We start from the raw sequence: 17469 nt of genomic DNA on the forward strand, positions 1-17469 counted from the left end.
ACACGATCTGCTCCCCACAGGCCCCGAGCTCTGCAGATGAACAAACTGCACAGTAAATTTGATAAAGCTAAAACCCAGAAGGAAAGCAATAAGCATTTGCATAAGGGTAATGGGCAAAAAGCTGGAATTCATCTTATTTCAAAGGTGGGAATGACTCATAACTCCTCGGGGTGAGTGTGGACAGAGCAGGGTGCTAGGGGACGCCAAACCACTCATCCACCAGCGAACATCGGCAAAAGTGTCTTCAAAAGAAGAGTGGTTTGGAGTTCTTTTCTATACCTAGGGGTGACAACATCCAGTGAGCATAAGGTGTAAGGCACAGTTGTTTTGAAGGCTGCAGATTCAGAAGGAACTGCATTAAGCTAGGATAGTAAAAGTCTTGCTTGTCAGGCAGATTGCAAGGATTTCCTCTAAGCTGGTGAGTGGGTAACAAAAGCCATCGGCTCTTGTCCCATCACACACATGGTCTGGATGGCTGCAGCTCCAGTCTGCAATTCCCTCCCTTTAGCTGGAAAATGGTAAATACTATGATTCTTTCTGGTGTAATTTTCATATGATTGACCGCAGAACTATAAATACCTGAACCCAGAGCCAGTTCAGCTAAACAACTCATTCCCTCCAAGGAGAAGAAAACCACAACTTCTTCTACCCCTGGAAAAACCTTTTGTGACTGCAAGACCAGCAGCTCAGATGTAATGAGATGGTTCTGGTTTGCTGATGCTTCTCAGGGAGAACATCGAGCAGCATGAGAGAGCTCGGCTTGGTTCTCCTGTGCCTCCTTCGCATCTCCAGGAAGGGTGAGTTCCGAGCTTGCTGTCAGCCCCTGTCTGATCACAGCTTCTCCTCTCACCCTAGTCCAAGTGCTGGGGAACTGCCTGCTACAACAAACTCTCCAAGAATTGCACTCTCCATCACATTGCTTAAAAGTATCCCGAAATTCCAAGTGCACATGACAACACCGGGAAACTTCAGGCTTAGCTATTGTTAGAGAGGTCATAAGGCTATGGAGGTTTTTTGTATTTTTCTGTTTTCCTAACTTGAGCAGGAAGTTCATCTAACTTTTCCCCAGCTTTGGCAGGTGGATGCAGTATTTTCATCACCGCTCTGCTTCATATTCCTTAGGAGTTATTATGCAACAGACACAATATTTTCCAGTTCCACTGAGCACTTAAGCTCACATTTAACTTCAAATATGCACTTAAATTCTATTAAACACCATAGTATTTGCTTAGTTTCACTGCCATACAGCATTTCCCAGAACAAGGGTAGTGGCTGAGCTGGTCCCCAGCTCTTGCTGTTGTCTTCATGACATTTCCCACTGACAACCAGCAGTAACACTGACCTGACAACTCATTTTGGGAGTTACCTTTTATAAGGTGTGCAGGCTATTTGCCTCTCTCTTTCTTGTGAGAGCTTCAGTTCCAGGAGCAAATGAAGGCTGGAAAGGAATATGAATATGAAAGACCTACCACGCTGAGGCTTTAGCGTTAAGGGTAAATTACATAGAGAAAGTTGACAGCTCCCTCCACTCATAACTAGGCAAACTGTGTTTCCATGGAAATGGGTGGAGATTCTAACATTAAAAGCACTTATATTTAACATTATTTTACATCTGGAAGGCAAGGGGGAGTGCTTACCTGCTTAAAAAAAAAAAATGTTCTTTGCTTAAGATTGAAAACAAAAGAAAAGCTAATCAAAGGGGTGGCAGAGAGAAGCAACTCATACTCAAAAGCACACAATCTACAGTTGTCCTAAAGTAAAGGTTACAGTGACATGCTGCAAAATAACTAAAACAAGAGCAAATAAGCTAGAAAGCAATAGCAATTACTGTTTTCAGTGCCAGGTCCTTGTGCTCAAAGCCCATGAGCTTCATGAAGCTCCTGCAGTGCTGCAGCATTGTTTATTAGATTATTTGGGCTGGAAAAGGTGTCCATACCATTATTGTGTATGACAGGGCAGCACAACTCCAAATCTCAATAATCAAAATAACTGGTTTGGAGCTGACTCCATGTAAATACCTGAACAGAGAAGTGGCCCTAGGATGGCCTTTGTCCATTGTGTAACATACAATAGGTGTGTAAGACACAAGCTGCACTGCCAGGGAGATGTTTGTCAAGTGTTATGGGCCACAGATACAGGAAAAAAAAGCAAATGTTATCTTTGAGTTTACAGGACTAGTTTGACAGCTGAATGCCCATATGGGGAAGCCAGCAAGACCAGGCATGGGTGGAACTACTTACAGGATGCTTTTACATTTTACAGGTATTCTCAGCTACTGAGAGCTCCTGATCTAATGAAGTGAGTTTCATAAAACAAGAATGAAGGCACAGATGTTTCTGAAGCCATGATCTGCAGCTACAGCTGTTGATAGCAGCAGAAATTATAGATGTGTCTATGTATTAAATTGAAAGAGAGGAGATTTAGATCCTCTAAATCTAAAGGAAGATATTAGGAAGAAATTCCTGGCTGTGAGGGTGGGAAGGCCCTGGCACAGGCTGCCCAGACAAGCTGTGGCTGCCCCTGGATCCCTGGAAGTGTCCAAAGCCAGGTTGGATGGGGCTTGGAGCAACCTGGGATAGTGAAGGTTGTCCCTTCCCCTGGTCAGGGGGTAGAATGAAATTAATTTTGGGCCTCTTCCAGCCACCCATTCTGCAATTCCATGATCCCTTCTTGCTTGTAGGTGTGCAGTGCAATGGCTGGTCTGTCCATGTCCCATCTGACGTTACTGGAGAGCTTGGGAAGATGGTTATCCTGCCCTGCACCTTCACACACCCCTATAAAACATTTGACCGGGCCCTCACAGCCATCTGGAGGATCAAGGAGCCTTACAACGGCACAGTAATCTTCAAGTGTGTGAGCCAGAGCAGCAGCGAGCTCTGCAAGACTGCCATCAGCCACAAGAACAAGTACAAACTGCTGGGCAACCCTCGGCACAAGGACCTGTCCATTAGGGTTGACAACTTGACCTGGAGCGACAGTGAGAGGTACTTCTGCCGGGTGGAGCTGGCCGGAGATATCCAGGACAAGTATGAGAGCAGGAATGGGATAAAGCTGCATGTGATTGGTAAGACAGCATGAGAGAGAGGCAAAGGAGGCAAAGCCACCCTCTAGGGAAGAGCCACAAGGTGTGGGAAATGACAAATGGTAGCAGAAGTTTACCTGAGATGATTTTCCAAAGGGTTGGGTTTTCTTTCTCAATTGTAACAGGGAAAATTCATTGTCTTTGGTTCTTCCAACATGAGACAATGAGCACAATGCAGGGAAGGGAATAGGAACAAAACCGGTAAGGAAATGGCGAGGCTCTGGCAGTTGGGGTGAGAGCCCACCAAAAGCTGCACTTTGTCCCTGCAGCACAGGATCAGGGCAGGCAGCAGAGGCAAGCTGGGGTCACCCAAGCTGAGGTTAAAGACATCCTCTCCACCAGAACTTGAACTGGACAGCCCAGGTGCTGAGAACAGGTTCACAGGTGTTAGCACAACAGGGCCTGGGTGGCAACAGGATTAGAAAGACAAGATACTTGGTACCCAAATGCCATAAATACAAAATCCTCTGGAGCATGAAACAATTTTTTTTCCTGGAAAACCAGCTCAGACCAACAAATGCCAAATGCTAATCCCACTTCCCACGATCCCAGACAAAGGGGGAGCTAGGAGACACAGGAGGCCTCAGAAGCAGACTCAGATCTTACCCAGGCCATGAAGTTGGATGATCTTGCTTTTGAGAGGGAAGTTCCTTATGCTTGCTAGCAGTGTGGGTGTCCAGATGGGACCCAAGGGTGAGCTTGGCTGTTTCTTGAGAAGTTATGCACAGTTAAGGCTCTCCTTCAGTTGCACCAGCTTCTGGACACCCATACACAGCAGGACTGGGGCAGGATGGCAGTAAGACTTGTCTCTCAGGGGCTGCCTGAATTTTAACACCAGGGGAATGATAACACACACAGAAACAGTACCCTGCTTGGGAATGGGCCCTGAACACTGTGATTGGGAGGGGTTAACTAATGCTTAAAAGATTAATTTAAACACCAAAACACACAGACCCATAACACACAGCCTCACATTCCTCTTGCACTACATGGACAAAGGGGAAGACATGTAGTAGGTGGCTGCAAACTCTATTTTTGTTGTCTAGTCTAAAAAAATGAATTCCTGCTCTTCCTCTGTAAAATCACTCACTTAGTGCCCTTTGCCTTCTGTAACACCTTTTGAACACCTCCACCATCTCCCTGGGCAGCCCTTCCACTGTCCAGTCACCCTCTCTGTGAAGAAATTTCTCCTAATGTCCCATCTGAAAGTGACCTGGTAACTCTGGGGCTGGGAAAAAAATAATCAAAAATAGGTTATGGCAAGAAGCAGATATTTTCCCTATAACTAACCTGCCAAATCTGACTCTCAGGCACTGAGCAAAGGACTCATAAAAACAGGTCCATCCAAGTGTGCTCTGGAAGTCAGAGATCAAAGGAACAGCCACAAAATGCTTGTGCAGAACACTCTGGGTGACATGCCCTGGACCTTGTGGAGGTGCAGCCAAGTCCAAAAAGGTCACCAGCTGCACCTGTGCCTACAATGGTGGGTGGCACTTCTCTGCCTTCTGCCACCAAGGGCACAACAGCTGAAGTTGACCAAAGTTGAGAAAAATGTGTGAGCCTTTACTGGGATAAAACAAACAGAGCACACATCCTTGCATCCAGGCTTTGCTGGGTGAATCCTTTTGCCCCTCTATCCAACATAGGCTGGGTGGGGAAATCTAGGAGAAGAAAGTGCCAAGAAAAACAAGGAAGGAGAGGGCTGATCCCAACATCCATAGATTTATTAAATCATTTCTGTTGAAGAGAATCTTTAAAGTTCATGTTGCTTAAGTCCCCTGCCATGGGCAGGGACACTTTCCACTATCCCAGGTTGCTCCAAGCCTGTCTAACCTGGCCTTGGAGACTTCCAGGATGGGGCAGCCATAGCTTCTCTGGGCAACCCTCTTTTCAACAAAATTCCTCCTTACATCAAATCTAAATCTCTACTCTTTTAGTTTTGAAACATCAATCCTTGTCCTGTCACAACAATTCCTGCTAAAAAATTTATCCCCATTTTATTTGAAGGCCCTTTAGGCCCTGTCAAGAGCTCTGAGGTCTCCCTGGAGCCCTCTCTTGTGCAGGTGAACACTCCCAGCTCTCCCAGCCTGGCTGCAGAGCAGCAGGGCTCCAGCCCTGGGAGCATCTCTGTGGTCTCCTCTAGACTGGCTCCAGCAGCTCCACATCCTTGTGCTGTTGGAGCCAGGGCTGGAGACAGCTCTGCAGGTAGGGTCTCAGCAGAGCACAGAGGCAGAGGGGCAGAATCCCCCCTCCCCTCCTGTCCATGCTGGGGGATCACCTCAGGGCACGAGGGGTTCGGGGCTGGGGCAGGTCCATCCCTCGCCCACCAACTTTACCCTGATAGAACAATGCTGAGGGTCCACCAAAGACCAAAACTTCATTCCAGGTGTTTTGCCCCAGTTCTGCCTTTGCAGCCTGACCTGCTTTCCCTCCCCTGCTGTAATTCCCACAGCAGCCCCCAGGATCATTAACATCACGGTCAGCTCCAGCAAGGACCACACCTTCCAGGCTCGGTGCACAGCCGAGGGGGAGCCAGCGCCTGCCCTGACCTGGACCGGGCCCCCTTACAACAACCTGAGCTCCACCAGCAGCTTCAGCCACCGCGTCACCAAGGAGCTGCGGTCCCTGACCCACGACGGGAAATACACCTGCACTGCTGTCAACAGCCACGGCAGGGCAGAGGGTGCCGTCTACTTTTACAAATTCAGAGCCTCTGACAGCTCCTCCTTCATGATCCTGATCTTTGTGCCACTGGGAATCAAGGTGGTCATTTTGCTGGTGATACTGAGCTTCACCGTTTTCTCCAGAGAAGGTCAGTGTCCTGACTTTCCGCCATCAGAGTGGCAACCAGAGAAGGATGCAGAGACAAGTCAGGCAGGAGGGGACTGGGTCTGTTTGGGAGGAGAGAGTGTTAATAATTTTCTGATTTTCTGCCCTAGGAGAAGGACAATTCTAGCAGGAAACCTAAGAAGAGCCAAGAGCTCTTGGCTGGCTGGTCACAGCCTGCTGACAGAGGGGCCTTTGGAAATTCAGAGGGAGCAGGCGTTTCCCTGTGCCCAGGAAGAAATATTAATAAACCAACAGAGGGGAAATTAGTGGAGAACCCACTGAGTATATAACGAGATTTTTTGTTGTTGTTTGAAGCAGGCTAATTACTACCTCTTCCCCTGTAGCCCACAGCCAGGATTAATCTTTGCTGCATCCCACACAAATTTAATCTCCTGGGATGGGCATCCCCATTTTACAGACTCCCCCCGTCAGACCCCATGGCCTCTCTACCCAGTACTTCCCCAGTATTTATGAAATCCCATCTTCCAGCCATTCCAGGCTGTGAGATCAGGGAGAGCCCAGCTTACAGGAGATAAGAATCAGCCCATGGACTGAGGGATATGACATCTCAAGCAGCTAGGCCACTGGTCCCCAGCCCTCCATTGTTACTTAGTGGTGGCATGGGCAGGGGGGCACTGAGAAGAATGAGACGTCACATCACTGTGACTCATCTGTAGGGACAGTGTGATGTCACACTCATAGAAACCACCATTTGTCTTGAACAACAATTGTCAGACCAACCAAAAATGCTTTGGTCCTTATATTCCAGTGTCTAATTCCAAAGCACAGAGAGGGCCACATGCCTGACATCAAAGCTTCTTTCCATTCACTGGCACGTCACAACCACCCTTCAGTGCAGCTTCCCAGCAGCTCTAGGTCACTCCTGGCTCCCCAGCCCACCCTGACATCATTGCTAACCCACATAATCATTTCCACTTCACAGGTCCCTCCTCTGCTCCACCCAGCCTGGCCAGGTAAGGATGTCTTGCCTTCTACTCATGTTACCCTGCAGGAGAGTGAGGATGGCCAAGATGAGAAATGCAGTGTGTCCTTGGTCCTGGTAACAATTTTCTGGCCTCAGAGCAGGCTGCTGTGGCAACAAGAGGGTTGAGCTGATGGCCAGGTGAGCCAGTGTGAGGGAACAAGGATTGGACGCTGCTGGGAGGGAGTTCTGGCTTAGGCAGAGAGGAGCTGAGAGGAGACCCCAGTGGAGTGAGGACAAGGGACTGGGCAGCAGTTTGGAGAGACCACAGCACATGGCTGTTGTACCAGCAAAAGGCTGACAGAAGTTTACATGTGCCACAAGCCAGGAGCATGGCTGGAAGGCTGCAGATGGGCTGGGAGAGCTGGGGGTATTCAACTGCACAAGAGAAGGCTCCAGGGATTCCTCACAGCCCCTGAGAGGGCCTAAAGGGGCTCCGGATAGCTGGAAAGGGACTTGGGACAAGGCCTGGAGGGACAGGACATAGGGAATGGCTTCCACTGCCAGAGGGCAGGGTTAGATGGGATACTGGGAAGGAATTCTGGCTGTGAGGGTGGATAGGCCTGGTTTCCCAGAGCAGCTGTTGCTGCCCTTGGATCCCTGGCAGTGTCCAAGGCCAGGCTGAATGGGGCTTGGAGCAACCTGAGATAGTGGAAGGTGTCCCTCCCCATGGTAGGGTGTGGAATGAGATGAAGTTTAAGGTTCCTCCCAACCCAAACCATTCCACAGTTCTGTGATGCCACATGAAACCAACAATGGATCATCCACCCAAGGGAAAGTCAGAGGCTGGGGTCTGTGCTGACACCGTGAAACAAATCTTCCATCTCTCTGCACCCCAGTTTGTAATGGAGCAGAAAAAGTTGCCACACCAAAGCTGATGAGCTCAGTCAAGTGTGCAGGGAAAGTATGGAGATAGCAAACAGCACAGCTCACATGTGAAAGGGCCTGATTCTTGGGCTGGCATCCCAAGCCCTCCCACAAACCACTGGCATTTCCCATTACCCAGCACAACACTGATCTTGGACATTCCTGACAGCTGGGGTGGCCAAACTTCTGGAATGGGAAAAAATAAACAAAAAATAAACAAAAAATAAACAAAAAGTAAACAAAAAGTAAACAAAAAGTAAACAAAAAGTAAACAAACAAAAAAATCCCACCAAAACCAACCCTTGATAAGAGGACTTATCTGCAGTCAAGGATAATTACATCTGCATGGGGTTGCTCCCTTTCAATCTCAGTAATTTCTTTGTGATACCTCCTTCCTGAGTTACCCTACATGTCTCCTTCCCTGACCTTTCCCAAGAACCATGGCCATTCCAGCAGGACAGTCAATTGTACATGGCACAGCCAAAGAAACAAGGAATTTAATCCTACAGTCAAATCAGTGTAACTACTTGTAAAAAAAGCATTAAAAAGCAGTTTTGCTGATTTATCAGGGTTTATCAGGGTCTAAACCACACTGTACCCCTGGTTATATTTGCATAGATACTTACACAGATAAGAGGGCTTAAAGCCAACACTTACTTGAGAAGATCCTCCTCAGGAGAGGTTTGTCCCAACCTCATGAGGTTCTGGGCAGGACAGTAGCACAATAGATGTTAAAGGTTCAGGAGATTGCTCTGCATGCTTTAAGATATAAAAGCTTTGAGGTGTAAAAGAGTGGTTGCAGCTTAGACCCTTAAGAACTACAGTGAAGTAGAAGAGGATGTGTCTTGGAGTGTGGCAGACGCTTCCTCTGACATTCACTGGAGCCACTGGCAAAGGCCAGAGCAGCCTGAAACATGCCCTCACCTTTCCCACGTCTCCTCCTGCCAGGCCACAGCTGCCAGAGTGCACCTACGAGAACTTTGACCGCAGACAGAGCAGCAGACGGACCCTGCCCACCGGAGGGGCAGTGCCGAGGCGCAGCTGAGGGGCCAGGCAGGACCCACCCCCATGGATGTCCTTCCCCAGGGAGCACAGAACCAGCCTTGGCTGAGGCACAGGAGGTCAGACCAGCCTCAGAGAGGTTGGAACTGGATGATCTCTAAGATCCCTTCCACAATGCTATGAGTTCCAGCCCTATTTCTCCTCAATGAGAGCAGCCTTTACGGAGAAAAGAGAATAAAGAGTGATGGAGGTGGAAGAGCAAAACAGGGTCAATTTTAACCTGTGTATTTTTAGCCCATATCAGATATTTAGCAAGCAGGCAATAGTGTAAAATAGCCTCACAGCTTCTTACTTTGGTATTTTTCAAACATCACTCTGAAAAGCCATTTTCACCATTCCACTTCTCCAACCACATCCAAGTGGGCTACTGACATGATAGAAATCCTAGCTGTGGCAAAACATTTCTGATGGGGTTTGTTCTTTAAAAAAAAAAAAAAATTCTTATTATTATTATTTCTAAATGCCCAGAAGTGTTTATTTTAGAGTTTAAAGGAAATCTTAACTTTAAAGCAAAAAGAAAGACGTTTTCCAGAAACTGGTAGAACTGAAAGCAGGACATGAGAAGTTTAAACTAGTCTTTGTTCTAACTCTGCTTCAGCTCCTAGTGCCCAGAAACTCAAGAGCTTTGTGATAAATGTGCTGTGAAAATGTTCAAATACACCAAACTGTATTTGAACAATTGGTTGGTTTGGGTTTTTTTTTTTAACAGAAAGAAATTATTTCTAAACCATTTCCATCCCTGTGTTACACATAGAAGTTTTTTTAAGGTCTGACTACTCTTTTCTTAAATCTCTCTCTTCTGAGATGAAGTCACTACTACAAAAATCACAAAGGCCACAAAGTCACAAAGGCCAACCACAGACAAATCTCTAATCCAACTGTAAACATTCTCCAAGATCAGGTGAACAGATCCAGCTTGTGGTATAGAGAAATGTGGGTCAACCTGGAGTCCTAGAGGGGCAGGCAGAGGCTCAGGATAGGGCTGGAGACAGCAAGAGGTTGGCTTAGATGAGGAGGAGGAGAAAGAATAAAGAGCAGGTGGCTTGAACTTAATTTCACATCTATAAGGCTGGATTTGATGCTCCGTGCAACCATCCCAGTGCAGCAGCTCCAAACTGCTCCCCAAACAATCCTGCTCCTGCTAACAACCACCAAACTGCTACTGAAACACCATCAAGCTTGCAAACTTGAACCCAGGCTGGGAATCATTATTTTAAAGTTCACATCTTCATAATATCTGCATTGGAAATGCAAAGCAGAATTTTAAATGTTTTGGCTAGAATGATAACGGGGAAAAAATTGCAGGGATATACTTGAACCTGATCTTTTAAATCCTTGCTTAAATCCAAGAAGTGACAAAGCCAGATTTAATAAAAATAAGAGATGCAAAGAGAAAAGGGAAGTTATAGCAGATAGTGTGGTCACAGACCTGTTAAGCTCAGTTTCACAGGTATCACAGAGGAAAGAGATCTCAGAGATATCAGCTGGACAAAATGAATTTGATTTCTGAGCCCTTACATTTTACAGACAGTGTAATGAGAACTCACTTCTACCTGTGCATGGGATTGAGGCTTGGCTTTCTGAATTTTTTCTCTCAAAAATTACTTCTTTAACTCAAGTACTTTGGGTCCAAACAGAAGCATCCCACCTCATGTCCCAAAACCAACACACTTCCCCTGGTCCTCATGGGACACTCAAACACCACACAAACCAGTATAAACTGGAGGGACAAAACACAGCAGGGCACCCACCAGGACATTTCTGGTACTGAACTCATCTGGGAGACACAAGGAATGCCAAAGTCCTTCCAGTAAAACAAGAAGGAATGAAGTCAATCTGTTGGCAGCACTTGGAAAATAAGGCCCCAAGCTGTGGTGCTCACAAGTGCACAGAGAACTGCAATACAGGTTCAGACTTCAACCCCTGCCATGCTGAGCATGAAGCCAGAAGACTGGTCTGTAGGTGACACATACAGCAATTATGTATTATTTGATGTAGATCCTTCTACCGAGTTGAAAATATCACAGTGTCTATCACCAACTGCTTGATTTTCCATTTTTATTTTGCATGGTCTTTGCAGACAGAGCATGTTATAAATACAACATCTGTAAAAACTCAACAGCTGAAACAATTCTTCATTTTGAAAGTGCATGTCAAACACATATTTCTGACTTCTTCACATTTATATGCAAATGATCAATAACATTGAACCTAATAAACCCAGTGCTTTTAAGCCTTTGGGGAGAAAAGCAGCAGAATGTGTTCCTCCAGACATGAATTTTCCAAAAGAGTCTGTTAAAAACCATGCTGCATTGGTATCTGGTTACTATACAGAGGGATGTACATATATATATTTATTTATAGGCTCGCAGATAGAGCAAAGAACTCTAAGACCACATTAAAATGATGGTGATCTAATGACCCAGCTGGCATAATTAGCAGAATCTGCCAAGAAGGAAAAGGTGATCTGTCCTCTAGCACCAGAACCATGGTTTAAGAGCAACAGCTCAAAGCATCATTGACCAGACAGTAGGTAGCACATTTCTATCCCCTATTGACCAGAACTCATGTTTTAACGTGCAACCATGTCAAAAACACAAAGGCACAATTAATGGAGGAAGAGAAAAAGCAATCAGTTCCTTCACAGAGCTGTAGGGACTGGGACTGCAGGACCTTGGGCCAGCTCAAACAGATCAGTGATTAAAGGGACATCAAACAAGCACCAGGAAAATTCACCTTCTGCTTTTCCTAAACAAAAGTGCATCCTATGATCAGACAAGGCAACAAAAGCAGTGATCATTCAGCTGAAACAACAGATTTACAGGCTCATGGTTCATGCTTTGGCAACAGAATTTTAACAAGTGATCACCAAATTTAATACAACAAAAATACCTCTTCACAGTGTCATCTAAAATCCTGTCATGTCATGTCCAGCCAGGCAGAAGAAAATAAGCTTACATGGTGATTTTTAAACATTCCCTAAACAACCAGACTTAGGAATTAGGGAATCCCATTTAATATGATCGTGACTGTTCCACTCTCAGACACTAGAGATCCAGAAAATACGTCTCTGTATTTAAATCCCCTTGAACTTGGCTAGAAGTTACTTGCATTTAATCAAGTGATATAGATGCAGACACACTAATATTTAGAAAATAGGAAAAAACAATGTTCTTAGTTCCCATTTTTGTTGGTATTTACAGAAGTGGGTAAAGATTGTAGGCATGCCTCTAAACTATGGATTTCTGTGGGATAGCAAAAACATCAAGATTTAAAGTACCATCCTTTCAAATACAGGGATTTCACAAAAGTCACTACACACACTCATCAGGTAAGACTCAAAGGTATCCTGGTGAAGAAAGTCAAACCTCTTTTACACACAATCCTCCACTCACTTTTGAACTGGCCTGAGTGATGAAACACTGGAAAATACAAAAAGGCACCAAGCAAAAACTTCAGACACTACAGGATGAGCTGTGCTAACTAGTGATTTGTACACCTATCCCCAGGCACCCTTCTCTCCAAAGGGCACCACACACAAGATATTCAAGTGCTTTCAGTAAAAAAAAAAAAAAAAAATCAAAAAAAACCCACACCAAAATGCAAACCATTAAGCCTAAAAATCAAAGAGAAAGCAAGAAAACCTTGAAGTGGAGAAAACTTGACAGTGTGCATTTCTTATTCACAGGTCTGACTTAATTTAAGTGGAACTCTGAAGGTAAAAATCATTTGTGCAATAAGGACACTGTTTGTAAACCAGAGCAACCACTGGCCCCATGAGCCCACCCAGCGCCGCTACCGAATGCTGTCCAAAAAATGCACTTCTGGGTACAGTGTGTTCACCAGGAGGGACAGGAGGTTATTGCCATCCTGAAGGCAGTGCTCAGGGTGCTTGATGAACAGAGAGGCCTGGGAGAGCTGCTCTTGGTAATCCATGTATTGTTTGTTGGACGACATGGCTTCAAGAGCAGTCAGTGCCTACAGGGAAAAGGGAAAATTCTGTTAGCTTTGTGTATTTCGGTCCATAACACAACACTATCTGCACAATTTCCCTAAAGGATCTTCACCTACTACAGAACCCAGACTACTCAGAACAAAACAGTTGCAAACTACCATACCATAACAGTGTTTCAAGTCAACTTGTATTTTTCAAGCTGTTCTCTTCCCGAGATCAACACAAAAACTTAATTAATGCTTCCTAGGATTCTGTAAGCCAAATATTGTCAAGTATCTATTCATGAACTCAAGACATAGTTTCACAAAACTTATGTCAAACTATTAGCTGCAACACACTTAAATCATCACAGGTTGTTCCTATGAATATATTGATTTTCACAGAAGTATTGTTTTGCTCCCATTAATAGTATTAAAGTTAGATATTAACAGTAAAGTTAAAAATTGTATGTAGAGAAGTCTGTGTTGGCAGGACTAGCAAGGGCAAACGTAGAAAATATTTCTGAACAAGTTTTGTTCTTTTCTTAGAGAAACAAGCTGTACCAAGCTACTTTGCTTTGGTTTCTAACTCCTCCTTCCTATTCTCAAGTGCTTACTGAAAGAACACCATGGTCAGTGCACATGCTAAAGAGGGAATGTTTATTTGTCACAGGGCTTTTAAGCCCCGACCTCACATAAACAAATGTCAGTGTGAATGTAGCCCTGCTTTATCACTGAAAAGCAGTGCAAACCACAGCAGCGCTGCTTTTTCCTGTTTGTTTTAAATTCCTTCTACCTGCTATGCTCCAAACTCTCTGAAGTCAAGCTTTACAGACATAAGTTCATCTGCCCCTTTTAAACGTTAAGATTCAAAAATGGTGCCTTCATATTAATGCAGAACACTATATGAAGTTTTACCCAGGATCACTTTAGGACAGAGTCACACAGTCTTGCTGCCAATGTTCAGCAACACGGTGAGAGCAGGATTTATCTTGAAGAAATCCTTGCAGTCAATCCTTGACTCTTATAAAGTTCACCCCAAAAGCTAAACGAGCATGCTGAGAGAGCATGTCAAGCAGCCAGAGATGGGCACGGCTCACCTGCTGAGCCTTCTGAGACAGCCTGGGCTCTGAGCCAGCCTTGAGGCGCACCTGGCTCTCTGCAGGGATCTGCACCAGGAGGAAGGCAGACAAACTGCGGGCAACCACCCGGAACCTGCGCAGGGAAAGCACAGAGGGACAGGGTGACACCAAATCTGCAAAACAGCAGACAAACTGTAACATCTATCCATGAGTTATCTCTTGCATGAGGAACAAAGCAAAAGCCTGAGAGGAACTATTCCAATGCATTAGAAACTACTTCAGTATCACAGAATTCCAGAATGGTTTGGGTTGGACGGGACCTTAAAGTTCATTTTGTTCCACCTCCCTGCAATGGGCAGGGACATCTTCCACAAGACCAGGCTGCTCCAAGCTCCATCCAACCTGGTCTTGAACACTTCCAGGGGTGGAAGGGGATCCCACCTTCTCTGGGTATACACACAATAGGACATAATAAAAGATAATATAATACCTTTATAGGAAATATTGCATCTGTTTTAAGCCTAGCTGAAATACTCCTCACGTCACATCTGAAATACTCTTCCGGTAACAGAATGTAAAATATTCCTATCACCCAAATCAAGGAACGAGTTGAATGACACCAAGAACTCAGGGCAATTTGAACGGCACTGTTTCCCAGAAGGTCTTTATAAACACGAAGTTAAGTTTAGGTGCAGGGCTTGCACTGTTGTTCCACAAACATTTATAGAGGTTTTTTATCAGCATTCTTTCCAGAGTGAACTTCATTTTGACACCTAACAATCAAACTTGGTGTCTCTGTTTAGAAAGTAGAGCGAATCACAAGCAAGCACATGCTCCTTTATGCATCTCTTAACATTCCCAATACCTCAAGGTCAGGACAGAAATTGCAATGTGTCTGTTTTTATACAAAATTTTGGGAAGTCAACTGAAATAGTTTTTTACAGACCAGGTGGAAGTATCTTCCTCTAACGAACAGTCTTTGCCTACAGTCAAACTTTGCTTGAGGTGGACACTAAGTATGATTTAGAACTGCATTTTCTTTCCTTTTTCACCACAACCTTGGCAGAGGTTCATACTTACACTCACCGTGCTATTTCTGTGACAGGCCCAAATAACATTATGGATCTGGGGGCAGTGTGGATTCTGGTCATCTTTTAACACTGCACTGGACTCAGACTGCAGGCATTCTGGACCCAGGCTGCAGTTTCTTTAACACCATGACTTAAACCAATTAATTTGCCACAGCTTCAGCCCTCACCTGGGTGACAAAGGAGACCTCCTGCCTAACCCAATAGCACCAAGTATTCCAGAAGTGAGTCTCTCTTCAGCCAGCTGGCTCTGCCGGGCCTGGATGGACAGCAGGGTCCGGATGACAGATTCAATCAGAACGGGGTCATCTTGCTCCAGCTGCACCAAGGATAACTGCATGGCTTTATGCCACCAGAGAAACAGCTTTGCCTCTTCTTTTGCTGAACTTTAGGTAAAAATTAAAGAAAAACATAAGAGAAAATAAAAATCAAAGAGTCAGATACATAGGTTAAGAAGTTTACTTCTCTCCCCATTAGGTCCATGAAGAATTCAGCTTGTTAATTAACGACAGCTAATTTTATCACATAAAGTAACAGATAGCGTAATTCTAACTACCCCACCAGTTATTATAGTGCCATGACTGCTACTGTTATGGATTTGATCCACCAGCTAGCAGGTTTTAAGGGCCTGTACTAGAACAAAATACAGTGCTTCCTTTTAAGCTTTACAACTGGAAATATATGACACTGCAGTTGTAAGTGGATTTAAACTTGCCTAAGACTTGGCACGAAAGGAATGAAGCTGCATCTCTATTCGTTTGTTCTTTACTTACCAATAAAACAGTTTAGGAAGCACTGGATGTTGTTACCACAACAATTTAGATATTTAATATGATCCTTGAAAAAAGGAAACATTGAAGCTTTCTGTTGAGTAAAGCCCAAAGTGAAGTTCCTCCTATGCTATTTTTAATCTTTCCCCAAACAGTTGGCAGTTTAGGTTAACAAGCTCAGATTTTCCACATCATGCACCAGCACGAGTTTCCTGCATCAGAGTATCCTCACATTACTCCTCCCAGTCAATCTCAGATCTGATGTTTACAGCAAGGTTTAATCTGCTTTATATGGTGGCTTTGCTGTCTCCTTCATACTTGGCAATGAAATCACTACAGTACCTAACACAGTGAAAATATTTTTTGAATTTCGAGAAACAGTGGGAACATTTTTCTGAATTGTTCTTTTACAGAAAACATGAACATTGTCAACATTAACATGGAAAAATAAGTCAGGTTTGCTAAATCCTGGCAATTTCAGCAGCATCTCTAACTACAGTTGTTACATACATTAAATATTTTTATTTTGACCCCAAAGTTATGCATCCTTTCCCCTCAGAACCCAGTTATCTAAGATGTTTTACAGCAATACAGGCCACTAACCCTGGGCATCTCATCAAATCCATGGGCTCCAGGTTTGGCTCAGAGCTGCTGCTCATCCAGCAGCTTTCAGCACCAGGTCTCTCAGAGTGCCAGACAGAACATTCAGCATGTAACTCATCCCACCTTGTGGACACGCTGGGAAGGGGAACCCAGAATGATTCAGGGCTTGCTTTGAGTCATTTTAATGGAGCACAAATCCAGGCTGTCACTGAAACCAAGCTTGTATGACTGAAAAATGACTGAAAGTCACTAATTTTCTAGGATATTTAATTCCTTCTTCCTTTTAACCACCACAACTACTTTGTGTTGGCACTGCAGATGGACAGACCCTGTATTAGTAGATATAGAAGGAGAGGCCATTTCATCCAGCACTCTGTTAAAATTAACTTAATTAACCAGGGCTACTTAATTATACCAGCTATACAACTCCAAATAAACTTTAATCTGAATAATAACAATAATCCAAAACTCCAGGCACATTCAGAAGCTTCAAGTTTCTTACCTGGGGTACACTTGCTCCAGCCATTTGCTGATGGTCAGTAGGATTTTCATTTCATTGGTAAGGGTTTGGTCAGTGTTCAGGCATTGCAGCAGGTAGACATAGAGGGTCAAGTAACTTCCTAAAGACAGGCACTCCTGCAGGAATTCTTCCATGGTTAGCTCAGGAACTTGGAGGGAAGCAAGTATAGGGCCCCAACCTAACTCCTGGTGGTGACGGGAATCTTTGAAGAAAGCAGAAGGAAAGAACAAAAAGCAAGTGATAAAGCAGCACTTGGTAAAACCTTAGAGCCAGGACTACTAGCTAAGAGAATCTGTGCTGGTTTAGCTGCTTTTCAGGTAATCAAGATGTCATGCAACTCTGATGGAAAGAACAAAAAAAATTCCACTATTATAGGGCACCTCCTTGAGGTCAAGGTAAGGTATTTTCCCAGGACTAAAATTTGAACATTTTAGCAATGGAATTAAAAGTATTTCCCTCAGGTGTATTGAAATCTTGCACACAGTCAAAGAAATGAAAATGTAATTCCACAAGGATTATGTAAACAGAAAAAAGAAGAAAAGAAAAAAAAAAAATCATGCACACTACACTTTCGGAGTTTTACCAATCCAGAGTATTTTCTTCTTAAATTAGCCTACAGAACACTAGAGAAGGGGGAAAATGTCTTTGGTT

At 44.5% G+C, this 17469-nt stretch overlaps 2 protein-coding genes across 2 annotated transcripts in view; one reads left to right on the forward strand and one right to left on the reverse strand.

Annotated features, from left to right (window-relative positions):
• Positions 1-745: 745 nt before the first annotated feature.
• SIGLEC15 (sialic acid binding Ig like lectin 15) lies at positions 746-8805 on the forward strand (the record flags this gene model as incomplete). The annotated part of the gene is made up of 5 exons (XM_083883167.1): positions 746-797; positions 2681-3064; positions 5535-5894; positions 6855-6885; positions 8709-8805. 5 exons carry the CDS (start codon positions 746-748, stop codon positions 8803-8805), a joined length of 924 nt encoding a protein of 307 aa, XP_083739293.1.
• A 2065-nt stretch (positions 8806-10870) lies between these two features.
• Positions 10871-17469, reverse strand: part of EPG5 (ectopic P-granules 5 autophagy tethering factor) — a gene marked incomplete at its 5' end in the record, with an annotated part of 55442 nt that continues 48843 nt past the window's right edge. Inside the window, 4 exons of the mRNA XM_083883168.1 lie at positions 10871-12800; positions 13856-13970; positions 15096-15311; positions 16801-17020. Coding sequence (XP_083739294.1) covers positions 12618-12800; positions 13856-13970; positions 15096-15311; positions 16801-17020 — 734 coding nt within the window. The 3' untranslated portion in view covers positions 10871-12617. The remainder of the gene's footprint in view (positions 12801-13855; positions 13971-15095; positions 15312-16800; positions 17021-17469) is intronic.

Source organism: Zosterops lateralis (assembly GCF_965231275.1).
Source record: "Zosterops lateralis genome assembly, chromosome: Z".
Lineage (NCBI taxonomy): Eukaryota > Metazoa > Chordata > Aves > Passeriformes > Zosteropidae > Zosterops > Zosterops lateralis.